This window comes from Haliotis rufescens, unplaced genomic scaffold, assembly GCF_023055435.1.
Source record: "Haliotis rufescens isolate VD_foot unplaced genomic scaffold, xgHalRufe1.0.p SCAF_30, whole genome shotgun sequence".
In the NCBI taxonomy this organism is placed as follows: Eukaryota; Metazoa; Mollusca; class Gastropoda; order Lepetellida; family Haliotidae; genus Haliotis; species Haliotis rufescens.
Window position 1 is genome coordinate 3,370,060 of NW_025964002.1, and position 27,241 is coordinate 3,397,300.

General features: G+C 39.0%; 3 protein-coding genes across 3 annotated transcripts; 1 reads left to right on the forward strand and 2 right to left on the reverse strand.

Annotated features, from left to right (window-relative positions):
- Window positions 1–3,777: 3,777 nt before the first annotated feature.
- Window positions 3,778–8,750, reverse strand: LOC124147276 (ER membrane protein complex subunit 8-like). Its single transcript, XM_046517946.2, has 5 exons — window positions 8,533–8,750; window positions 8,072–8,148; window positions 6,980–7,049; window positions 6,453–6,544; window positions 3,778–4,510 (listed from the first exon to the last, which is right to left on the reverse strand). Exons 1-5 carry the CDS (start codon window positions 8,734–8,736, stop codon window positions 4,357–4,359), a joined length of 597 nt encoding a protein of 198 aa, XP_046373902.1. The 5' UTR covers window positions 8,737–8,750; the 3' UTR covers window positions 3,778–4,356.
- A 176-nt stretch (window positions 8,751–8,926) lies between these two features.
- LOC124147245 lies at window positions 8,927–11,535 on the forward strand. Its single transcript, XM_046517899.2, has 3 exons — window positions 8,927–9,211; window positions 9,719–9,865; window positions 10,833–11,535. Exons 1-3 carry the CDS (start codon window positions 9,023–9,025, stop codon window positions 10,971–10,973), a joined length of 477 nt encoding a protein of 158 aa, XP_046373855.1. The 5' UTR covers window positions 8,927–9,022; the 3' UTR covers window positions 10,974–11,535.
- A 9,132-nt stretch (window positions 11,536–20,667) lies between these two features.
- LOC124147242 (nuclear factor NF-kappa-B p105 subunit-like) lies at window positions 20,668–23,336 on the reverse strand. The gene has a single exon (XM_046517896.2). It carries the CDS (start codon window positions 23,039–23,041, stop codon window positions 22,109–22,111), a length of 933 nt encoding a protein of 310 aa, XP_046373852.2. The 5' UTR covers window positions 23,042–23,336; the 3' UTR covers window positions 20,668–22,108.
- Between the last annotated feature and the right edge of the window lie 3,905 nt (window positions 23,337–27,241).

Here is a 27,241-nt window from a genome sequence, read left to right on the forward strand (position 1 = left end):
TCTAAACACAACACCTGTACATATTTTCATGGATTTTTTTTTGTCAATTCAGTCTTCTGAAACAAGGCTCATGTCAACAAGTTTTGATGCAATCTTATTACAGGGCTTCCTATTAATTATCTATACAAAATTTCAATTGATCAATGTCATGCATACTTTGATAATTAATATAATTTGAGTGTTGACTGTATGTATGACAGGTGAGTGAGTGTGGATTAACATCGCTTTGAAGGAAGGAAAGCTTGGTGTGACGCAGGTTTCAGGTGCTGACAAGCCTAGATATATAATGTCTCTCACACAGAGTGCCTCCAGTGTCACCAATGGAACAATGGTTTTGAATGACGTGTATCACAATGACGACCAATGCGTGACTAGCTCTAATGCCTCTCATGTAATGTCACATGCCTTCGACAAGTTGTGTAAAGATACAATATTGTATCATCATACAAGCTACTGATACAACATAGGCAAGGGCGATATCATACCAGAAACATTTTTTCACTCCCCCCCCAAAAAAAATATGATATCCATATATATATATTCAAATCATCTGCAAAGGAGGGGGGGGGGGGGGGGGGGAGGGGGTGTCTAACCTATGTACACCATGATGCACAGGAGACATAACACACGCTTGTGCTGCAATGCTGAAGAGACCAATTGTTCTCTTGTAAGTATTAACTGGAGACAATCTGCCTACAAGAAAGAAAGGATGTAGAACGTGTATCAGGATAAGTACTGTACCTTTACACCTCTATCTTGGACAAGAGCAATGCATGTTCCCACAGAATCATCACAAACCAACTGATTTAATGAACATGGAAAGCGGGTGAAAATGACAACCCTAACATTGACATCATGAGCATAGATCCATGCAATTGGGATATGACGACATGCATCATCCAAGTCAGTGAGCCTGACCACCTAGTCATGTTACCTGCCTCTTACGACAAGAATAGTCACATCGTACAATAAGAATGTCGCCTCTTAGGATAAGAATAGTCGCTATTATGATAAGAATGTCGCCTCTTAGGACAAGAATAGTCGCCTCGTACGATAAGAATGTCGCCTCTTACAAGCATAGTTGCCTCTTACGATAAGAATGTCGCCTCTTACAACAAGCATAGGTGCCCCTTACGACAGCATGGGTTGCTAAAGATCTAACCCAATTTTAATGCGTCACATTTATGAGTTAAGGCATTGTTACCATGGTTACTGATGGTTGCAAGGTAATCATATAATGTCTTACATCAGCTCACATACATAGGCTAACATCGTTAAGGAATGACAAAAATCACTGAACAAGAAGTTTATCTGCTGAAGAGGTTTTCTTTTGAATTACAGAGAAAAGTGTCATTGATATCTAATATCAATCTACTGAACTTACTGTTTCTGAAACATTATGTTAGGACGCACAGAAACAATACTTGACTACAACCATCGGTACCTTCTTTAACAGTGACACAGTGATGGTTCATACAGATCCAATCTAGAGGTTCTCTCAGATATTGTGACTGTTAATATCCCCATTCTGAACAACAAAATTCTGTTTCCAACATTCAGTATGACTTGTGTGAAGACCTAGTCTAATACTTCTCACTTTCTGCAATTCACTCCTCAAACTCCCATCACAGACTCTGGTACATCATACTGTGTAAAACACTGTAAGGAGTATAGGACCATCAGGCTCACCGCATCACATTCCACCCATGACTGGTACATCATACTGTGTAAAACACTGTAAGGAGTATAGGACAATCAGGCTCACCGCATTACATGCCACTCATGACTCTGGTACATCATGCTGTGTAAAACACTGTAAGGAGTATAGGACCATCAGGCTCACTGCATCACATTCGACCCATGACTGGTACATCATACTGTGTAAAACACTGTAAGGAGTATAGGACCATCAGGCTCACTGCATCACATGCAACTCATGACTCTGGTAAATCATACTGTGTAAAACACTGTAAGGAGTTTGGACCATCAGGCTCACTGCATCACATGCAACTCATGACTCTGTTACATCATACTGTGTAAATCACTGTAAGGAGTATAGGACCTTCAGGCTCACCGCATCACATGCCACCCATGACTCTGGTACATCATACTGTGTTAAAGGACCATCAGGCTCACTTCACTCCACACAGAGTTACACACAACATCGCAAAATATACATACACTGTTCTGGTTAAATAATTTCTGCTTATGATGCAAAGAATGAAAACATATCAGCATGAGAATAAACAGAACAAGGATAAATTCAGAGAGTGACAGGGCTGAATAATCTGTGACAAACATGATAGAAAAAATATACAAATGATCAGTGAGACTGGATAGAATTGGGTCCAACTGCCTTTAGCATATTGGCTAATAAAGGCAAGCCAGCTTAATGGTGGAGAAAAGGGACCCAGGGACATTGTCTACAACTTCGGTGAAAGCCACTAGCATGGGAATGGTTCTCACAAGCCAAGGATCAATGTCAGAGAAAATTGGTAGTTTATAGCAGCAGATCCTGGCATGGCTAAGGGCTACAACTCTTCAAAGAGCCATAGAGCACCTGTTCTCACAACCAGGTGTGGAAGTGTCTATCCGCAGTGAGGACTTTGATTATTTCGGTTGTATCATCAAGTCCAAAGTGATGCAGGTCTTAGACATTTACCACTTTGCAGAAACCCTCTCACAAGGGAAGGCAGCAACACAACACAACAATCATAATCAGGTCCTGAATTCAAAGCCCCAGGTTCCTGTCATGTCTAAGGGACACCACTCTGCATGGCTTCACAGATCACACAAGTTTTAAGAAACAAACTCGGGTCTAGAATATGAAAAGAGTAAACACTACCGGCTTGTCTATTCCCCTAAACTGTATTGCCCAACACTTCACCAAACATGTTAAACAATGTTGTCAGCTGTCCGACAATTATCAACCAACATCAACAGATACATAGTCATGTTGCAAGAAGTTGTCTCTCACCTAAATACATCTAATATCTTATTTAAAAAATCTGATTAAATTCTAATCAGAAAAAGCCTAACTCAAACTACAAGCAACACTTAACAATTTACCAGTTTACATGAAAAGACCACAAACAGTGTATCCTATTCAGCTCAATCGGTGCAATGCTTCATAGAGATGCTGTGTTTGAAGAGAAATAGGTTGTTCCTGTACAATTTTTGTGTACTAAAGGGCTTGAACAAAATTTCGTGACAAACTTCAAGCCTCCCAAAACCCTTGTCAACACTTCGAGGTTTGTATCCATTTCGTTCCTCCATCGCCATGACTATGGATGCAGTGTCGATGCTCAGGTGATGAAATAGGACTATGAACGGTTCACTAGTCACAGAACCTCTACTCTGTGTCTGAAAACACTGTGGCACATGTTGCAGATGGTGTAATGCTAAATAAAGACCCTTTCTTTACCAGTGTCTATGAAAACTGTCCTTGTGGTATTTCTTTCATATACTGGCATATTATTCATATGAATTAAGGCAGAAATATCATATTTAGTTGCAAATTCATAACAAATACGAAAAACGTGTGACATTGGCAGCTGTCATGACTATGCATCATGTTATTACAACAACATCGACAGTTTTCAACCCGTGGCCATACTCTATCCTTCTACCTCTTGCATGTCTAGGGCGCATCACATTAAGGACTGATGATTTCTACATGTGCACCTATTGGGTTAAATACTGTACTAAACAGTACCTGTGACAGCTGTTGATAATTGTGACTAAACCAGCTAAATGTGACACAACAAACAGGACCAATTTAAATGCCATCGTTCTTTATTTTTTTACGATACTAATATTGAATGAAAATTAATGACACGTGGAAAATGATTTCACATACAATGGTATCATGCCTCAAAAATGCTACTTAAATATTGATAAGAAAAAAGAGAAAATGTTTAAGTTACGAAAAAAATTAATTGAAATTCCGATCAAATGGACTTCCTATAATGTCAGTGTATGGTGCATAGAGCAACTGTTTCTTTTCACGAAATGATTATGTCAGATATACAGTGTAGGCTGATGTCTGACAAAAACATAGTTGTTTGAGCACTCAGAACCACAACATTTGTTAAGATCTAAACATAGGTTTACCACAGAGGAAACAACCGTAACGTTTCATAGCTGCAAACTCTGCAACTACTCTCACATTCATCTGGAACCACACGACCATTTTTGGAGAACCATGCACCATGCATATACACACTTATTTATGGCAACAACTTGGATACGGCTCAATCCAGAGCCACCGACTGACCCATTCTCTCACAGTTTCAGTCCGAGTCCCAGAAACATATATTACATTTACAGATTATTCACAGATCCCTGAAGGAAGAGTTATGTGCAGCGACTGATGAGGTCGTTCAACTCTAGGTTTCTCCAGTCGTGTTTTATATCATCAAAGTGATTGTCAAAGTCCAATATTTTCTTGTAGGCTTCAGATTTTAATAACGTGGATGCTACACTTAATGTGTCCTCTTCAACAACCCGCCTGAAACACAAAACATAGATATGAGTACCAGGGTATGTATCTTGATACACTGCTCTCAATACGCCAGATGTTCATTTGTTTGTTTAATGCCGCACTCAGCAAAATTTCAGCTATATGATGGCGGTCTTTAAATAATCGAGTCTGGACCACATAATCCAGTGATCAACATCATAAGCATCAACAGTGCAATTGGGATACGATGACATGCATCAACCAAGTCATGGAGCCTGACCAACCGATCCTGTTAGTCGCCTTTTACGACAAGCATAGTCACCTGTTAATTTACGGCAAGCATGGGTTGCTGAAGACCTATTCTACCCCGAATCTTCATGGGTCTTGATATGCCAGAATAATAATACAAAAAGTCATAAACTGAAAAACTCATGTATTTCAAATTACTAAAAAAAAGGCAACCAATAGTTTTTTCATTGTTATTTGAAACCATCACAAAAAGTAACAGGAAAGCAAAATGATCCCAAACATCTGAATTGTAAGACGCGGGTGGTCTTTTATGCTCGCATTTATCCCTATCCAGTAGGGTTGGGAATTGGACCAAAAAGTGTATTGCGATATATTGCAATATTTCAAAAACATATTGCAATATTATTGCAATATATTTGGAAATAATTTCTACCAAGTGAAAAGCTTTTTTTCATATCCCTTTGACAAATATTAATATGAAAGCTGCAATGTTAACAATTTGGTCAAAATTATGAACCAATTTAAATAAATTGTACTATTATTTTTATCTACAATCAAATAAAGAGTATGAAGCATTTGTTTTGTCTTTGTTTTGATTTAATAAGGTAAGACTATACATCATGGCATATACATGTCTGTCACAGTTTGAATAATGAGGGAAAAACCGATACGCCCAAAACGTGATGATTTTGTATTGCAATATACCGGTATGCCGATAAAACCGCACATCCCTACTATCCAGATAAGGTTATGATTTCGTTAAGAGAGATAAGATACTGATAAATATCCTATTTATTCATGTATCATGATACAGGCCCGATGTATCGTGCATAGCATACAACGAATGTTGGTGCATTGAAGTATTGTTGTATCGTTTCACCCTTACCATGCTAAATGTCTATTCTAATAGCTCTCATAGACTAGGCTGACAAAGCAATACCATGCAGGCATAGGCTATTTCAAGAGAGACCGGACGCATTGACCTAGTCCCCATTTAGGGCCGAGGTCAAATCATAACGTTCTTTTATCATGTTTTATGATTTAAACAAGCGGGAATATCACCAGCACTCGACTAGCCTTACTAGGATTGCCTTTACAGCAGAGGGACTTTCCTCCCCAGTCTTAATCATTGGTTATAATCAGTGTTAAAATTGGCACTAGTCCTTGCCAACTTCCTCAATGGTTAAGGTATCATAACAATCAGTATAAATTTGGCCTTTTCAAGGGCTTTACTATATTTTATCATTATAAGGACTAGTGGACTAAAACTGTTAATTTCCACTGCTAGTAATATTCATGAAAACACTTTTTCTTGCCAAAGACTCATTTGTGAGTTATAACCATGGTAACAGTGTGAAACGTAAGAAGTCATTATATCCATACACACCAGCCAACATGTTATTGGTTTCTACAAGTCGGCAACTGGCCAATCAGAGGTTGGTTGGTTTGTTTGTTGTTTAATGCCGCATTCAGCAATATACAGCTATATGACAGCGGTCTGTAAATAATCAAGTCTGGACCAGACAATCCAGTGATTAATATCATGAGCATCAATCCACGCAATTGGGATTGAGGACATGCATCAACCCTGTCAGCGAGCCTGACCACCCGATCCCGCTAGTCGCCTTTTACGGCAAGCATGGGTTGCTGAAGACCTATTCTACCATGAGTCTTCATTTGTCGGCCAATCAGAGGTAGATTCCCGAGTGAATGACAATACAGTATCCTGTCAGTGTCTTACTTCTTTTCTAGCTCCTTCCAAGAGTTGTCACGGAGCGAGTATCCTTTGAAGACTTGGGACACGGACTCCGGGCTCACGTGTCTGTTGTCTACCTGTAAACACCAGACATCTTTAACTGTAACCATGGCAACTCAACAATTGCAACACAGTTCCCACCAAACATGCTTAACACATTTTTACTTGTTCCACAAGCAAAGCAGGGTTCGTGGATAATGACATGCCTGTTTTTTTCTTTGTTAATGCTACTCTAAGCAATATTCCAGCTATATGATGGCGGCCTGTTAATATACAAGTCTGGACCTGACAATCCAGTGATTAATATTGTGAGCAATGATCCACGCTGTCAATGACACGCAATCAGCAACAGAGTGTGACCATGGTGACCACTAGATTGCAATGGTTACCTCTTCGACAAGCAAAAGGTTTTGCTATATATTATCATATTATAATGACTAGTGGACTAAAACTGTTAATTTCTATTGATGCATTTATTACTTATATTATTTTACTTCAAACAAATACATTACCATAAATATACAAGCATCTGCAAAGTTGTCTGCAACCTTTCTCCCGACTGTTTTGGCCATATGATTCAATCTGGAAAAGAAAAGCAGGAAAATGAGTGAGCATAGTTTTACGCCACTTTAAGCAATTTTCCAGCAATATCACGGTGGGGGACACCAAAAATGTGCTTCACACATTGTACCCATGGGGGCAATCAACCTGGGTCTTCAGCGAGATGAGCAAATGCTTTATCAACTTGGCCCACTGCACAGCATGAAAATGAAGCAAAGTATTAGCACTTTGCTCAGATACCAGCCTTGATGACAATAATTAGTGTTTGAATATTAAAACCGTCAATTATAAGTGAAGTATGAGTTCATAAAGTGAAGGTTTGATCAAATTTACATCTAACTCTTACCAGCTTGCAGAGAATCAAAATATATGAGAATGTATGTTTGTTTGTTGTTTAGTGTCGCAATCAGCAATATTCCAGCTATATCATGCATAAGACTGCGATTTGTAAATAATCAAGTCTATTTGGAAAAAGAGAAGGGGAAAACTGTTTATTATCCATCTCTTTGTGAAATATGGCATTCAGAGATTGTACATGGTTAATAAATATTATTGTTTGCACACTTAAATTCTAAACATGCTAACGGTGCATCAACAAGATAAACATGAACATTTTAAAAAAAATGTATATCCCTGTGTTCATTTCACAATATACATGATACAGTCAGCATGGTCAGGGATTTACCGGACACGAAAACTTGCATGCCTAATTGAAAACGGACAAAAAACCAGTTCCTCAACTGGGACACAGAAAATGTGTGTGCTTGATTAGGAATGAATGGAACCTGACATACACAGACAAATGATAAAATGCAAATGCTTACTTCGAGGTGTATGCAATGGATATGTTATGAAACAATGTGCAGCCACATAAATTTGTTTGTTTGTTGTTTGACGTTGCATTCAACAATATTCCAGCTATATGAGAGTGGTCAGTAAATAAACAAGTCTGGACCAGACAATGCAGTGATTAATATCACGAGCATCGACCTGTGCAATTGGGGTACAATGACAGTCCCATGTTGAATATTGAGTGTACTTACTGGTTGTCACTGTAGTGCTGGTTAGCCTGGTAGTATCCACCTATCACATAGCCTTTGCTTCGGCAATATGCATCAATCTGGAATTGAAAACAGACACTGATTACTTAAGAGCTCCAGAGTTTTGTGTCTGTTTGTGTGGGAAGAGGGTCCAATGTAGTGCTAATAATCCAAGGGTCATAATTTGGAAAAACGTGACATTCAAGCCTAAAATCAGTGGATCCTAGCATTACCAAGGGGCGTAACTCTGCTCAGTGCTGTGAGGTTCCTTCCACCAGTGGCCCCTTTAATATTTAGGGTTAGCCTAGGAGATTAGATCAGAGCAGTAATAAGTACCATACAGGCAACATAAATGCAACAAACATGTAATCTTCACTCGGTAGATCATATAGAGAATATTGTTATATCTTGGTATCAACGTTTCCGAACATAAATCATCATATGAGAATGGGCAGGGCACGCACCTGCAGAAGAGCAGCTTCCAGCATGGGCGCTAAGCTCAGTGATATATGAAACAATGGTATACAATCAACAAAACGAATTCCGCGATGTTCTTTCCCCTTGGAATCTTCAGCCAAAAGGACTCCATTTACAGCGCAGTGTGGGTATTTAGCTGCGTGCAACAGAAGCTTGCAGTAAGCTTGCACGCTGACCATGATTTCCGCCATTTTTGATGAGCGAGTGCGGTCCTACAATGACTTTTCATTTTTATTCTGACAAACAGAATAACATTTATGCTTCAGAGACTTGTAATTTGAATAAATACATACGTTCTAACAACCAAGTCGGGAAAGAATAACAATGTTTTTGTTTTTAATGATAATATTAATAATAATATTGATCTGCGGAACTACAAAATGGCTGCACCCATGTAACATGTACAATTCGTCTGCTCGAAATAAGCCTACCATTGTTTGAATCTTATCCAATGCCAGTGTTTCATTTTTAATCAACATGTCCAATCAAGGATTAGTGTTTGCTCTGTTTGCGGGCACAATGGCTGCTCTAGCTTCTGTCTGTGCCAAATTAGCAACAAGTTATGACGAAGCACATAAAGTCGGTGAAAATATTTGGGAAACATACAGATACTTCCTTGGAATCGACTTACTGTCGATTGAGGAATGTATAGAAAAGAATGATAAGGTGACATTCGAACCTTTCTTGTACATAAATGTAACTCTTTAATATGCAGTACTTCATCCATTTCTTTATAAAAAATCATTTGTAATAATTGTTGAACTGTTGCATGTAAATTTTAACATATTTTTCAAACAGCACATATATTTACTTGCCCAAAGGTTATGTTTTGTTTCTTCAAACTACAGTAAAGTACATTTATAACGAACACGCTTATAACAAACTGACCGCTATAACGAACTTACTTTCTTACTTTTAGTCCCGGCCGTTTGATGCATATATGATGTATATAGATTCTAGGCCTATAATGAACTACGGATAATGCGAACTAAAATTAGTGGTCCCTTTGTGTTCGTTATAACCATAGTTTACTGTAGTTAATAAATAGATGTAACTTTTTAAACTAAATAAAAAACTAATTAATGAACATTGAATACCGCTTTCAAGTTTTATCGATCTGTTAGAAATGTATGTGATAACTTGATAAATAAGTTCTGTGATATTGGTTTTCAGACTGTCTTAGTTGTGAGACTGTGTGGTGTAGTTGGCATCTTCCTGTGCAATGGTCTCATGTGGACACTGTTTACCAAGTCTCTGCAACTCTGCTCATCATCTGTAGAGGCAACAGTCACAAACACTGCAGGAAACTTCCTAGTGACAGTAAGTTGGTCTGGAACTTTATTTTAGTATCTATAAGTACATAAAAATTAAATGATTGACATTGAAACATTGTTTGAAATCTGTATTTGTCATACATAACACTGCATGAGATCAAGTTGTGAAGTCAGTTGTGTGATATCCATGTAGAGCTGTGAATTCTGGGGTAGAATAGGTCTTCAGGAACCCATGCTTGCTGTAAAAGGCAACTATGCTTGTCGTAAGTGGCGACTAACTGGATTGGGTGGTCAGGCTCGCTGACTTGGTTGATGCATGTCATCGCATCCAAATTGCGTGGATCGATGCTCATGATGTCAGTCACTTGACTGTCTGTTCCAGACTTGGTTATTTACAGACTGATGTCATATAGCTGGAATATTGCTGGGTGCAGCATTAAACAACAAATAAACAAGATATCCATGTAAATATCCAGTGAGGACTCACACAACTGTGGTACATAAATAATACATTTTTCAAATGTGAGCTTACCAAAACATGTGTTAATAAAGATCACAAAAGGCATGCTTGTTTGTTTGTTTGTTTGCTTTGTTAAGCTGAAGCTGGTATGTTTTCTGACACTAGTTGTGGCCAGTACTCACTGTACGTGTAATACAGTGCATTATGTGACATTTATCAAGTAATGGAATTAGGAGATAAACAGAGTATGTTTGTTTTCATCCTACTATGACAAAATTAAAGGCAAACTCTTTGGTGTAAGCGAACATATTGAGTAAACTGTTTTGAGCAGGTAGTTGATCTGAAGTAAGCAAACTTTCATAACAGCGTTCAGTCAGACTATGGCGATGTATTTTTACATTATTATTATTAACCAATGTAGTATTGTTGTGTGACAGGTACACAACTACTTTTTAAACAAATTAAATTTCAATTGACACACATTTAATTTTGTCTGTGGAATTTCTGCACTCCCTCATCAGAATGTAAATCATTGTGTAATTTATTTACGCAGGCACTTGTGAGTCGTCTCATGTTCCAAGAACGTCTTCCAGTACTGTGGTGGCTTGGCTCCTGCTGCATTCTCATTGGTCTACTGCTGATACACAGAGGAGGTCAGCGTTCGCAGGCACAACACGAGAAGAAGAAAACATAACTGTCATCTTCCATGTTAATATGTGATGTTCTCATATGTAATCTCCCCAAGATCACCCACCCCAACAAAGTGTGTGTTTCTAGTTTCATGACTGACACTAATCTGGGACTCTCAACTCTAAAACTTGATTTTCTTGAGTAGCACCACAGCTTCTACAACCATCACTATATTGTTTGAATTTTATGCCACTAGTGTAAATTTGTTGCGCTTCACTTCAAATAAGCCAGTCATTGTCTTTATTTGAAAATCAGGCATTTACAGACATACTCCAAGTTACAGTTTCTCAGAGAACAAAAACAGTAAATCTAACATCTAACCTACCTTCCCAAATTGTGCATGGATTGAAATAGGACACACATATTTTGTTTTCGCCAAAGTTTGTCAGACCTCATATCATGTCTTTAAGTGCCTTCAGACACTGTCATGTCCCCCATCGATTCTGAGTCAGAATAGGTCCCCACCTCATGCTTGTTGTAAAAGCTGCCTGATGAGGATTGGGTGGTCTGTGTGTGTGACCTGGCTGATTGGGTGTCATCTATGTTCATAAAAGATGGTACTTGTTGTTACCCTGTCTGGCGCTCAGCATTAAGGGGCTAAAAGAAGGACTGGTCGGCTCAGAGTCAGTATACTGTGTCTGACCGGGGTACTCATGTTAAACTGCGGCATGGTATCTCAGTGTGCTAGCACTATAAATCGGCATCAATCCGGACAAGTACAAGCAGCCACACAAACACACACACATGCATGCACGTCGCTATATATGTGCAATAACCTTGGACGCGACGTTAAACCCAATTTCACCTCACCTCATCTATGTTCAAGGTAACTGTTCATGCTGTCAGCCACTGGTTTGCTGCCCCCAGGCCTTATTATTGATTGATGTATTTGTAATTATTGTTGTGACCTATTGTTGATAACTGTAAATACATTTGTTGTCACAGAAATGAGTTTCTGCAAGATACTGTCACAATTTTGTTCTCTGACATTTCATGTTTTATATGTGTATTTACTTAATATATGTTTATTTTTAGAATTTCATTGAAATTTTATGTTTTTGAGACCTAAACTAACTGCTTATTTACCTAGCAGAACCATATTTCAGGTCCTGCCAGAACCATTTTTAAGATCAAATAAGATCAAATAATTAAGAACTAGGGCTGTTTACGATTCACTCGCGTATTCGGTGAATTCGTTAGTGGCCACTAGAATCAAATATTTATGAATATGCAAGCATGTGCATGTACATAAAAATATCCATAAGAACATATTATATGCACATATTTCTTCAAAAGGCGACTACGCTTAACATAAAAGGCGACTAACGGGATCAGGTGGTCAGACTCACTGACTTGGTTGATGCATGTCATCGTATCCTAATTGTGTGGATCAATGCTCATCATGTCAATCACTGGATTGTCTGGTCCAGACTCGATTATTTACAGACAGCCATCATATAGCTGGAATAGTGCTGAATGCGGTGTTTAACAACAAACAAACCAAATCAAAAGACAACACTCTTATATCATTTAATTTGACAGTATTATGGTCACTGGTCATTGTCGCATTGATACTAGTACCTGGATAAGTGCAGTATATAAATGTATAATATATTAATAATTAACAAATGATGTCAAATAATTTATGTTCATATTGCTTCACTGAATATAACAAATAATACATCAGCTGCTGACTTGTTATTGTATTCGTGAATTAATATTCATATTCGTTACCCTATATTCGTGATATGAATCGTGTTCGCCTTATAGTGAATTCATTGCAGCCCTATTAAAAACACAACCCCATGAACTTGATTATTGATTTATTTTGGTAATACACTGCTAGATTTAGTCTTGGACAAAAATGATGTATTTTAGAATTGTTTCAGAAATGTATTAAAAATACAAACGTATGACCAATTGAGAGTGACCTGTCCTATTACTGTATTAGGAATGGTTTGGCACACTATGTATGTTTAAATACTAATCAAAAGAAGTTAGAACACCTGATTCATTCATGTTACTATAGTTAATCTGTCATGGCAATATGAAAGAATTGGGAGTACCTTAACTTCTTTTGAGTAGAATACAAATACAACATGGAGATAAAGTTGCTACAAGCATAAATATGGATCTCATAATTATTTTGGAAAATATTATTTTCATGTAGACCTAAAATGACACCAGTGAGTATATCCCATGAATTAGAAGCAACAGCACAGAAAGGTTTTTTTTAGCTAACAAGTAATATCATTCTTGCTATTTTGTAATCTCACTAGGGGCACAGGTGGCCCAGTTGTCGAGGGTGCCGCTGTGCAGAGTTACATCCCTTGGGCACGCCAGAAACCTGTGATCCTGGATACAAATGATTATGATTCTAGGTTTGTCAGCATAATACCTGTGCTCGTGGGTTTCACCGAAGTGGTAAACGTCTGAGACCTGCATCACTTTCGGGCCTTCCTCCCACATTAAACTGACACGCTATGATATAACTGGAATGTTGTTCAAAGCAGCGTTAAACCCAACTCACTCATAAACTCTTAGCCTCACCTGTAGCCAGTTTCCTGTTCCTGCAAGTTGATGTTAAGTCATTTTAAACCAACTTGAATTTCATGGATGTGGTTGACCGACATCATAGATCTGAGGCCCTAACTTGGTTTTCAGATGTTTGTACAAAGATACTTCAATTCAGTTGTTGAAATTCTAATAAGAAAGTATTTTTACAACTTGTTGATTGTTTATATTTTTATTGTTTTACATAATGTCAGTCTGCTCAACATGATGAAATAATGTCTTCCCACATTTACCAACTTAATGAGTCAACAAAATTACACGAGAAGAAAAACAGACAGGTGTCAAGATTTTAGTTTTCTTTAATGTTTGTAACATTTTGTGTCAGCAGTTTACTGTGAACAAAGTAATTCTAAATATAAAGTCATGTTCCCCCAAATATATGTTACATTTTTCATGGCACCCCCTCTCCTAACACAAACATGCACACACGCACGCACGCACACATGCATGCATGCACAAACATTGACTCAAAGCGCCACCATCTGATCAGTCTGACTGACAAGGTTTTTAAAATGAATGCATGCGAAGCATCCTTAAATGGGTTGGCCTTTAATTCAATGTAAATTGAGTTGCTGTGCTGTGTAGCAATAGTGTAAACAACCTTCATTGTCGAGTCTTTCCAGGTTTCACAATTTTAGATATTTTTCGAATATTTTTCGAAAATTTCACAAGATGTTTACATACATATTTGACTTCAATACATCTACATGGGTGTGTAACTTTAATACACTATTGTTTCTCTTTTGATATAACCTGATACAGATATATCCACTGATATCAATCTTAATCTTTTAATATCTGCTTCTAAAACACATCAGCTCTACCTCTTAATTTCACTTTTTAACTGATTTTATTTTGTTTTGTTCAATATAAAAAACAAATTTTAAAATGATTGATCCAACAGATCAATATTTGCCTGCACAATCAGGGTTGAAATTGTTGTGAAAATGATGATGGTGTGATAATTCTACACATGGAGGCTAGTTTGGGTCCGATACTGTCATTTTTAAACCACTGTTTTATAACAGGCACAAATGTGAGGGGGACACAGTGGAATCAGTGGTCATCACCATCAAGTACAGAGTAACCTTCCACAGTCTGCTTAAATTTTAAGTGTAATATGTGATTCAGTGTTTTTAGAAGTATAAATATATATCAGAAATTATTTTCATGGGGCTAGTGTACACTGGTCACTAGGTTTGTGTGATTGTATCATAGGGCAGAATGCACACAAACTGTGTTCCTGTTGTTGGTCTCATGACATCAGTGTCATCTAACTTGAAATCTTATTTAAACATCATCAATTGTAGATAGTATCAAGATAAAAGGTTATTTTTATTTAAAAAGAATAAAGACTATATCTATTTTAGAAGAATAAAAGCTATTTTTATTTTAAAATAATACAGGCTATTTTTATTTAAAATGAAAAAAATGCTATTATAAAAAAAAGAATAAAGGCTTTTTGTGTTTAAAGAGAATAAAAGCTGTTTTCTTTTAAAAGAATAAAGGCTATTTTTATTTAAATAACCTCATCATTCACTTACATACCTGCTAAATGCTCTTCAACATTTTCACAATGGACGAAGTTCAAAAACTACATGCTACAATGCTCTACTTTCTGTTCACATAATCATGTTGACATAACCGAGTGCTTGAAATCCATACATATTGCTAAAAGCGGCGTAAAACCATACTCACTCACTCACTCACTCACCCATACATGCAGCCGTAATAACATTAAAATCTCCATATTTTTCTTATTTTCGTTCAATAGTATCTGAATAAAATTTATAGTAAATAATGTTCCGATATATAAATATTTGTATTTGAAAACTGAAATGTCATTTTTACTTGTGATAAATTTTGGCATCCACTAAAACAGTTCCTACAGTTTATGCGTCAGGTTTTCGTTACTGAATATATTCAGTTAGAAGAAAAAAATACTGCTCTAAAAAAATTAAATGTTATTCAATATATTTGAATTCATAACAAAATAACACCTTAAGCAACAAATGTGCTTGACAACGGTATAAGGATCTATACCGAAACGTCGCCTTTACATTAAATAAAGAAGTTGTTATCCATAAATTGTGTCTACTTTGTCATCAGTCAACTTCTAAGTAATGCCTATCAATCAACCTTAAAGCAACATAGATAAATAAGGTTGAGTTAACATAGTGCGACGATTGTAGAACCAGGTGCAGCCCATGATGTCTGGGATACCAGTCGATTTCGTCATGTATCTAAGCGTACACGTTTTATTTAGGAGTGACGACATCATGAATATATTCAGGGAACTTCATATTTTGGAAAGTGACGAAATATGTTTGATAACTACATTGTTGGATCCCTTTTCTGTTTATGTGAAACTGTAACAACAAAACACATTAGAATTAGAATTATCATGTAAAGTAGTTGGAACCATTCTATAAATTAAATGAGACTTTGAACTAATACAATACTTGGTTCAAGTGCATTAATTGTTTCACGTGAGTCTATTACTTCAAAACATTCTCAAACTATTGTTTATTTGATATCGTGTATTCTAAGTATCACTCAGCATGTCTTTCCATGTACAGTGTCATTTGAATTAGTACATTGCATTGATAGGACAAACCATTCTTGTATTACAGCGAACGCACTCATACAGTCATTGAAACCAAATCCCATATGTTATCCCACTTCGAGGTTCCGAAATAACAATTAGGATGAAAACTCCAGGTATAGGAAACACATACTTTCTCTTTCACCAGTGCTGATTCCTCGAGAAGTGATGTTTCCGAGTAATGGTCAATACACTGACAACTGTTTCGCCGAACCAGCGTCTTGCTTGAACAACAGAGTGCCTCCTGTACTGGCTTTCAATGGCGTTGGGCGGTCGTTGGGGTAGGGGCTAAAGCGTTCTCTCGTCACGCTGCAGATCTGGGTTCGATTCCGTACATGGGTACAATATCCGAAGCCCATTCGTGTGTAGAGTTGTGATGTTAACGGTGTAAAATCACCCTTACTCACTCACTGATTGGCGGGACATGTCAATTTAAACATATTTTAATATTGTATGTCTAGCCTACAAGTATGCATGAAATAATTACCATGCCCAGAAAAAAATATAAGAAGGTGCCATTGAGACCTTTTAATTATCTCACCTCAGGTGAACGTTTTGTGGAGGTTTCCGTTTGCAGCGCAATGTTTGTTTGTTTCTTTGTTTGTATGTTGTTTAACGCCGCACTCAGCAATATTCCAGCTATATGACGGCGGTATGTAAATAATCGAGTCTGGAACAGACAATCCAGTGATTAATATCATGAGCATCGATCCACCCATGGGATACGATGTCATGCATCAACCAAATCAGCGAGCTTGACCACCCGATCCCGTTAGTCGCCTCTTGCGACAAGCATAGTCGCCTTTTATGGCAAGCATGGGTTGCTGAAGACCTGTTCTACCCCGGATCTTCACGAGTCTGCCGTGCAGTGAATAGATGAACATTTGTTTGCGCTTTCAAAACAATTTAATACGTGTATATAGGGGCATAATACTCATGACAAAGATCTCACGCAGGGATAAATTATCGCCGTATGTAAAAGGTCTTATTGTGAGTATATTGGCGCCGGATAACGATTCTCACGTGTAAGTGATACGCACTCTGTAACAAGTCCTATTCAACTGTACTTTCGTTTGTTTGTTGTTTAACGCAGCACTCATCAGTATTACAGCTGTATGGCGTCGATCTGTAAATAATCGAGTCTGGACCAGACAATCCAGTGATTGATAACATCTATCTAAGCAATTGGGATACGGTGACAAACCAATTCACAGAGCCTCACCACCGGATCCCGTTAGTCGCGTCTTACAAGTATGGTTTGCTGAAGACCAATTCTTCCAAAACTTCACGGTTGAAGCGTAAATAGTAAGTCAGTCAGCGACAGTACACCATTCTCTGCTTCTGTTTCAGTCAAATAATGGCCGGGGACACATTGATAATCGTCAGTTGTCACCCCAACCCACCCCGTCATATAATGTACCGCGTTGCGTGTACGTAAAATCCCACTCTTGTTTCAATAGTTTCTCACGTCAAATAGAAAGGTAAATATTGCGAGATTTAATATATAATTGTGTAATAGATATTTCGTGTGTAATATACAGATTACATTGCAGCAGACGCTTTGTTTGTGACTACCCAACGCAAATAGCCTATAACCACGCCCCTATAACCTATATATACTAGTATTTATATATCCTTGCCTATAACCATTGCGTCATTGATAATCCCACAACGCCCACCCCCCACCGCGCCAGTGTCGGCGGATATCAGTCGAAACGAAACGAAATGTATGAAACCCGCCCACTGTCAGTCAAAACAGACCCCAGTATGAATATCATGACTATAGACACAATATAGGCACAATGTACCTGAAGCATATAATTACTATGTGATACGACTTATAATTCTACAATGTTCACTACCTCGTGGTGATGTGAAATTGGGTTTAACGTCGCGTCCAAGATTATTGCACTTTTATAGCGACGTGCATGCACGTGTGTGTGTGTGTGGCTGCTTGTACTAGTCCGGACTGATGCCGATTTATAGTGCTAGCCCACTGAGATACCATGCTGCAGTTTAACATGAATACCCCACTCAGACACAGTATACTGAGTCCGAGCCGACCAGTCCTTGTTTTAGCCCCTTAATGTCCTTTCTTTGTTTTAGCCCCTTAAATACCTTTGGTATGACGCGGCCGGGGATCGAACCCCAGACCTTCCGCTCTCCGGGCGGACGCTCTACCACTTGACCACGGAGGCGGTCTTCACCCTTGAGATACATCTATATAATATTCAATATGATGGAATCGTATCAGTAACTAAAGGCCTTCTACTGAAAGAATATGTCTGTTTGTTTGTTGTTTAATGCCGCAGTCAGCAATATTCCAGCTATATGATGGCGGGCTGTTAATAATCGAGTCTGGGCCAGACAATCCAGTGATTGACATCATGAGCATCGTACTACGCAATTGGGATACTAATGCGGAATAGACTGTATTTCCATCTTGCAACCACGTTAACCAAATGCAGTCGAGTTTTCGGAAAATACCTTTCACAGCAGGTTGTTGTTTTTGGTCCATGGTTAACACCAGATTAAAGTGGGACTTTACGGTTCTATCGTCACATAAACTGTTCAGGACAAAATAAAGTATACATCCTTTTTTGATGCTGGCTAAAAATTACACAATCAAGAAATGGCGAGTAGATGGTGATGTGTATGATACGGGTATCATATGCGATATTACATGCATCTTATCAATGAGTATCTTAATTACAACAGGCGACGTGCACCTGACGTTTCAAGGTACGCGGGGGCCTCAATTTCACGGTACTCAGTAATGATAGAATGAACTTAATTTTCAAGTGAATACTTTCTTTTGCCTGTAAGTGTATAACAGCATTTTATGTGAGTGAGTATGGTTTTACGCCGCTTTTAGCAATATTTCAGCAATATCACGACGAGGGACACCAGAAATGGGCTTCACACGTTGTACCCATGTCGGGAATCGAACCCGGGTCTTCGGCGTTACGAGCAAACGCTTTAACCACTAGGCTACCCGACCGCCCAGCATTTTATGTGGAACTCAGCTGATTGTATTCTGTGAAGGGTGAGCACGGATGGTGCTCCGGCTGGGCCTTCGGCGATTGAAGCACACATGCTCTTTACGGGGGACTATAGGTTTAATAAGACAAATAATATTTTCAAGTGAGGTGTTGTGAAATCGGTTTTCGTTGCGTTCAAGATTATTGTACTAATGCCGATTTTATAGTGCTATCCCGTTGAGACAACATGCTGCTGTAGCATCAATACAGACACAGCATGCTGACTCCGAGAAGACCAGTCCTTGTTCTAGCCCCTTAATGCCGAGCTCTCCAGCGCTCTGCTACTAGACCACGAATGCGGTCTTTCGCAATTGAAAACACACACACACACACACACACACACACACACACACACTCACACACACACTATTGAAATATATTTGCCCAGACATCTGACCAAAGTATTGAAGGTTGATAAGTACACATACAACTCTTTATACAATCCCATAATAATAATTTTTCATGGTATGATAACGTTGACAGCTGACGAAGTGTTAGCAGGGAAACGTTAAATCTGAGATCACATAATTTACAGCTTTGTACACGACGAACACTTATCACCACAGAGTTTTCTTCATGAAAATTTATTAATTTCCAAGGGCGGATCCAGCATTTTTTTTAAAAGGGAGGGGTCCAAAGTAACAAACTCCTCTCTCAGATGATTTTACCGCCTACACCATACTGCATTTGGTTTTAAAAAGGGGGGACCCAAAAACCCCTGACCCCCACTTCTGATCTGCCTATGATTTCCCACACACGACGATCGCTGAAATAAAGTAACAGCGTCTGACCCAGCAAACCAATGATTGACAGCATGAGCACCAGTCCACGTGGGCGATATTTGGTGACATCAGCCATCACACACATCACGAATTGATCCCAAGTTTAATCGGGCCTGTGTGAGTAGTGACGGGTTCTGCCTGTAGGGCGGGACATGCCTACCCTTTTCGCGAACACCTGGTGTCATTACAGATTTTCGGTGATCCATTCATATAATTATCACCCCTACTTTCGAATTCCTTTTACGCTCAGTGGAATCTGTTTCGGCGCTAACGTCATATATTGATATGTCTGCGTACCGGGAGGGGGACGGGTGGCCCAGTCGTCTAAGGCGCCGCGATTCGCTGTGCAGAGTTGCGCCCCTTGGGTACGCCAGAAACCTATGATTGTGGGTTCGAATCCCGGTTCGCCCCGATTATGTTTCTAGGTTTGTCAGCACCATATCCGTGCTCGTGGGTTTCACCGAAGTGGTAAACGTCTGAGACCTGCATCACTTCGGGCTTTCCTCCCACATTAAGCTGACACGCCGCGATAAAACTGGAATATTGTTAAAAGCGGCGTGAAACCCAACTCACTCACTCACTCACTCACTCACTGTGCACCGGGAACCGGAATCAGCATATTTTATTTTTTTGTAATAACGAATAAACCTGATAAACACATATCGAAACATAGACTTTAATCATATTGAACAACAAGACGTAAATGTGTGTATAAACTGTATATATAACATAAGCATCGAGGTAGATGTGGGACGGATCCAGGATCCAGGTTTCTATTGTTGACTCACAGAGCAGTTGTTTGCTTGAAACATGACATTGGTATCAGTAATGCATGGTATTTATTGGAAAATATATATATCGCCTTCAGTGTGGTATTAAACAATTTCACGACCATTATACAAAACAAATCGGACAAAACATACGTCTTGCCTATACAAATCACAAACGTCAGAAAACATATACTGAGGAACAAAAGAAACTATACCTCTCGGTTGATTTTATCATGTTTGATTTTCAACTGAAATATTTTAAGTAAGCGACATTATATAATAGAATTAACTGTCCTCAAGATACGTCAACACAGAATACCTTTACATGGTTTTATTTTATAAAATATAATTTGATTGAAACTTATTAAATATATTTACATTACTTAAAAATATTCGCATAATGCACGACTGCTGATGGGTTTCTTAGACGTGTTATCTTTGAAATTCAATAAATTTACCTTTTCCGACTTACATTTCCAACATTTCCAACATGACCAGGGTCATGTGGATGCAAATTCATTTCCTACCCCAGTCTTCATTGAGCCAATTTATTTTGAGTGATGGTGAATCAAATGTAACAGTTGTTTCACTTTTTAACTACATAAAAAAAAAACTCGGTATACTTTCTTTTGCTCTTCAGTATTGGACAAAATAGAATTTGTGACATCAACAATTCATTTTGTGATATTAATAACCCGATTTAATGATATTTAAAATACATCATTTTTTTTTATCAAAAATCAAATTTGTGATGCCAGAAAATGAATTTTTGATATCATAATATTGGGAATAAATAGTAAATAGGCTCTCATATAAGCCCTGATTTCCCGGTCGAGCCCTTATGACACAAACTTTCTGTCGTCTTAAAATGTCCGACAACAACCTATGACAGCAAAATGCCTGTCCCCGTTTCTGTTTCAAAGCATGATTCGATAGCAGTAAATTGTACGTCACAGAGATGAACATACTAACTTGCATATTAAACTGCGAGACCCAAAGAATCTTTTCACCTTAGACCCCGCCCTTTGAAAATTACGCAGGCGAAAACTAGACACAAAATATACCAAATAATATCACTTCTTATACCAAATGCACAAAACTGAAAATTGTTACATTTTGTTAAACAATGTGTTGTATTACAGATGTATCTATTTATTAACGTCTATAACCATAGTTTGCTGCCTTGCAATCGGAGGGAGGCTGGGGCAGTAGGTCAAGTGTTAGCTCGAAACGCCGAAGGACCGGGTTTGGGTCCCCATCACGTTGGTATATAAAATATAAAGCCCATATGTGATTTCAGGACGTGATATTGCTATACAATATTGCAAAAACCGTGTATACCCTCACTCACCTCACTTTAATAATGCTCAATAACATTCACTGTCCGTTTCTATGTGTTCAGCGTCAGCACCGTTAGCGATCAAAATGGCAGTGATGTCATCGTAGCCCCGACCGGCAGCTAGAGCTAATGGCGTCATCCCGCCGTACGTCGTGCAGTTGACGTCGAGTTTCCCCCACATAAACAAGAAATGAAGGAGTATCCTATTGCCAGTCTCTGACGCCTGGTGTAGGACTGTTCGTCCACTCTTCCCGTCCCCAATGTTAATGTTGGCACCGGCGGAAAGTAACAAATCCATGACTCTCAAACTGGTTTCCGTGGCAGCGAGATGTAAACACGTATGACCTTCGTAGTTTTTAAGTGATAAACCCTGAGGAATGTGTGGTAATTTCAAATCAATAACTTCCTCGACTTTTATTGGCGTTAAAAGACATTCCACGATATCATCGTAGCCTTCCCTGCATGCAATGTGAAGAGGAGTGTTACCATAGATATCTCTGACGTCGGGAGAAGCACCTGACGTCACCAGACGTCGCACGACGTCAACTTGGCGTGTAATTACAGCGAGGTGCAGAGGAGTTTGCAACAGTCCATTAGAAGTATTTAACCAGTCTTTGTGAGGAGCTAGTGCAATCATGTTCATCACGATGTAGGCCTCTCTCTGTATGATAGCAACGTGGAGGTTGGTGTCACCGTCTTTGTCTTGAGAGAACAGGTCCATGACGTCACACTGCATTGGCTGTCTAATTCTCTCACAGTCCATACTCAAGTTAGCATGCAAACAGCAATCGGAAATATTGACGGTGAGACATATTCCACACATAACTGGATGTGACATGTCGTTAACGGACATATTTTGAAATTTGTCCAAAACATCCTCACAAGAATTTTGACCGGATTCAGAGGACTGCCGTGCTGACATGTCTACAGCACAACTCAACACGTTGTCATCGCACGCCATCGTCCTTTTCCAGATAATGCCCTACCTAGGGACGGGACTGAACTGTTTACATCGACCTCTCGTTCCGTAGACCTGTAGACGAATGACGAACCTTTTGGCCCTGATACTTAAATACCATCAAGGCAGGAGAAACCATGTGTCAGCTGATTTCTAGGAACGAACACCTTGACCGCAACTTTCGGAATCCACAATTTTACCCAGCACAAACTGCTTCTATTAAAAGCAATGGCCAAATATAGACTGAGCTAGTTTCATGTCTTTGCGCAAGGAACCGAGGTGGGTGTCTTCCTGCCGTTTTATTGCTAATTGTATATTACAACAGCGCATGTATGAATGAGCAAGGCGATATCCATGACAAGTATCGGCCGAGGCGTTCACCGCCGTACGCAAGGCCGAGCCTTCAGCCAATCAGAATCAACTTACCTTGTGCGAGTAGGGGGATTCCCCAAGCTTTCACAACACGCTCGGCTGTTTTACAAAGTTTTCGAAATCATACAAGGCTGGCACAGTCACGACTAACCTGAATACTGTAACGATTCTCGATAAATGTGTGTCGTCGTTTAGACTGAGGAGAACAAGGACGATTAAAACAAAACAGATCGAAGCGGGATGAGATACTGCATGCTCAGCGTGTGTGCGTTCAGTGCATGTCACGTGACCCACGAGCAATGCACTGACAATGCAGCGATCAAAGTAATCACGAGTGAATGACAGTCACATGACTGTCACAATGTATTGTATCCCACGAGTTTGGAAGAAGGAAACTTATGCAAGCATTCCCAAGCATTTTGTAACTTCCAACAGTACCGTGACGGTTCTAAAAGTAAAAGGAAATGCTGACATTTAAGCTCATGTTGATCTGGGTTTTCTTACTTTACTTTTGAAGAACACAAATTATTTTACTCAACACTTGTACATGCATGAAAATGAATAATTCGACAATAATGATGATAATAGTCATTAAGGTACTTGACAGTAATGTGTGTTGTATCCAGAAACGTATAAATTAGCACTCCCAGTGCCGTAGCTAGCCGGAGCATATATAAACTACTACATAAATTGCTCTTATCTATTAAAAATAGAGGTGCTGTTTTCGCCCGACAATTGGTAGCCGTTTTCGCCAAAGGGAGTGCTGTTTTCGCCCGAGAAATCGGTGACGCTTTGCTGAGGTGCACGTGCAGTTTTAGCCCGAACCTCTGGTTAAGTAATGGAACGTTGCCATAGAATTTGTGATAAATCGTGACAGTTGCATTTTTGAAAGAGTGGTAAAGCAGTGATAATTTCACGTTTTTAAGAGATATTTTTGCTATTTCCCATAAAAGGGGCATATATTTGTAGGTGTGAATGTTCAGTGTATAGCACATTTACGTTGTGTTGGGGTAGCCTAGTGGTTAAAGTGTTCGCTCGTCACGCCGAAGACACGGGTTCGATTCCCAACATGGATACAATGTTTGAAGCCCTTTTCAGACGTCCCCCTGCCGCGATGTTGCTGGATTATTGCTAAAAGCTGCGTAAAACAATACTCACTCACTTACATAGTGGGGCTCTTACAGTGAAATATCTTGTTACCGTGTCAGGACGTAAGGAGTTTGTGTCGCGCGGTCAGTGCTCCGGCAAACTGACCTTGTTAGTGTTCCAAGAAATCACTGTAAACAGTTTGAATGATAGCGTCCCAAGCAACGAGGCCAGAATGGTTCGTTATATATGTCTACTCTCACAGATTATCGTTAATGCATCAGAAAGAACGGTGAAAATGCAACCATTCATCATTATTGACACTGTTTGAGTTGTGGCGAGGCTGAAACCTTTAAGCCGAAAAATTAATAAATATAGTAAAAGATACTTGCTTTTATTTGTTTTGTTTGTTTGTTGTTTAACGCCACACTCAGCAATATTCCAGCTTTATAACGGCGGTCTGTAAATAATCGAGTCTGGTCAAGACAATCCAGTGATTGACATCATGAGCATTGATCCACGCAATTGGGATCGATGACATGCATCAACCAAGTCAGCGAGCCTGACCACCCGATCCCCTCGTCGCCTCTAACGACAAGCACAGTCGCCTTTTACGGCAAGCATGCATATGGATTGCTGAAGACCTATTCTACCCCGGATCATCACGGGTCTCATGCTTTGTGAGTTCAATAAACTTATTGCGGATATTCGTCATCATAATTTCCCCCTTTCAGCCACAACAACATGTTTGACTCTCGGAGAATGCCTTCACGGAAATAGGGAGTCGCTGTCACATTCTCCTCCACCCTGGCTCATAGTCACATGGGGTGCAGTACACGAGTGAATGGGTCGGTAGTCCCACGTGCATACAGCTAGTATAATGGTGAGTATGCGTGTGACTGTGTCCTGTGACTAACAAGTTGTAATTTTCGAAATACCCAAATAGTCTACTTCCGCGGCCGAAGCATTGTTATCTCAAATCTGACATTTGAAGTGTAGCAAGGTTTTTTTCTAAAATGTGTTTGATGTATGTATTTTAGAACAAAACTGACTTAGTTATTTTATACCATACCGTTGGAAATATACTTGTAGTTCAAGTTTACTTCACTGATCTATAACCCGTGACGGGCCAGGTGGGCCATGAATACATTTGCATAAAATGTCGCATTAGAGAGAGGAGATATGAAGCATATTACCTGTTCATTAATCTCGCTATTATCATTAAATATTGCTGAGCAGGACAGGAACAAAGTCTGTTTCCTAGACGTCATCGGGGGCGGTCGGGTAGCCTAGTGGTGAAAGCGTTCGCTCGTCACGCCAAAGACCCTGTTTGGTTCCCGACATGGGTACAATGTGTGAAGCTCATTTCTGGTGTCCCCCGTCGTGATATTGCTGGAATATTGCCAAAAGCGGCGTAAAACCATACTCACTCATAACATAACAGTAATGATTGAACAACCATTTTGTTGCTCACTCTACTGTAGAAAGAAACCCCTTGCCTCGTTTGTAAGCAATGCTATTTTCTCCTCACTCACTCACCCAAGACCTCAGAGAATAAATAAAAACAGGACTCAACTCAAGTCTAGAATGATTAGGGACGTCTAGATTGCCTCAACTCAAGTCTAGAATGATTAGGGACGTCTAGATTGCCTCAACCCAAGTCTAGAATGATTAGGGACGTCTAGATTGCCTCAACTCAAGTCTAAAATGATTAGGGACGTCTAGATTGCCTCAACTCAAGTCTAGAATGATTAGGGACGTCTAGATTGCCTCAACTCTTGACCAGAAATTATGCATTGTTCTGGGTTTCATTTGGATTTTACTTTTTGGCTTTTAGATACATATGTTTTTAAATCAGATAACTTTATTTCTGGGACTAAATGTTAGTCTAGACAGGAAGACAGACAATTGATGTGTCAAAGTCCGGGGCTGTCAAATAATACAGTTGTTGTTCATTGAAGCAATACTTGTTCAATTAGAGTAAATACCAAGCTGCTGCTCCAAAATATAGAAAAGATTACGTTGATTTATCGAGTCGCCTTTATTGTGTATTACAAGGATTGGAGTATTACACTAGTATTTGAAACAACCTGTTCGATGTACTACCACCTCAACCACCACCACCACTACTACTACTACTACTACTACTACTACTACTACTATTAATACTACTACTATTACTACTACACTACCACCACTACTACTATTACTACTACACTACCACCACTACTACTACTACTACTACTACCACCACCACCACCACTACTACTACTACTACTACTATTAATACTACTACTATTACTACTACACTACCACCACTACTACTATTACTACTACTACTACTACTACTACTACTACTATTAATACTACTACTATTACTACTACACTACCACCACTACTACTATTACTACTACACTACCACCACTACTACTATTACTACTACTACTACTACTATTAATACTACTACTATTACTACTACACTACCACCACTTCTACTATTACTACTACTACTACTACTACTACTACTACTATTAATACTACTACTATTACTACTACACTACCACCACTACTACTATTACTACTACACTACCACCACCACTACTACTACTACTACTACTACTACTACTACTACTACTACTACTAATTGAGTAGAGGCTTTTGAAGTAGCGTTTCTTATATCATTTTACGAACGCTTCATTTAGTACTACAGGGGCATAAACTCGTGAGGCTTTATTTGACTACGAG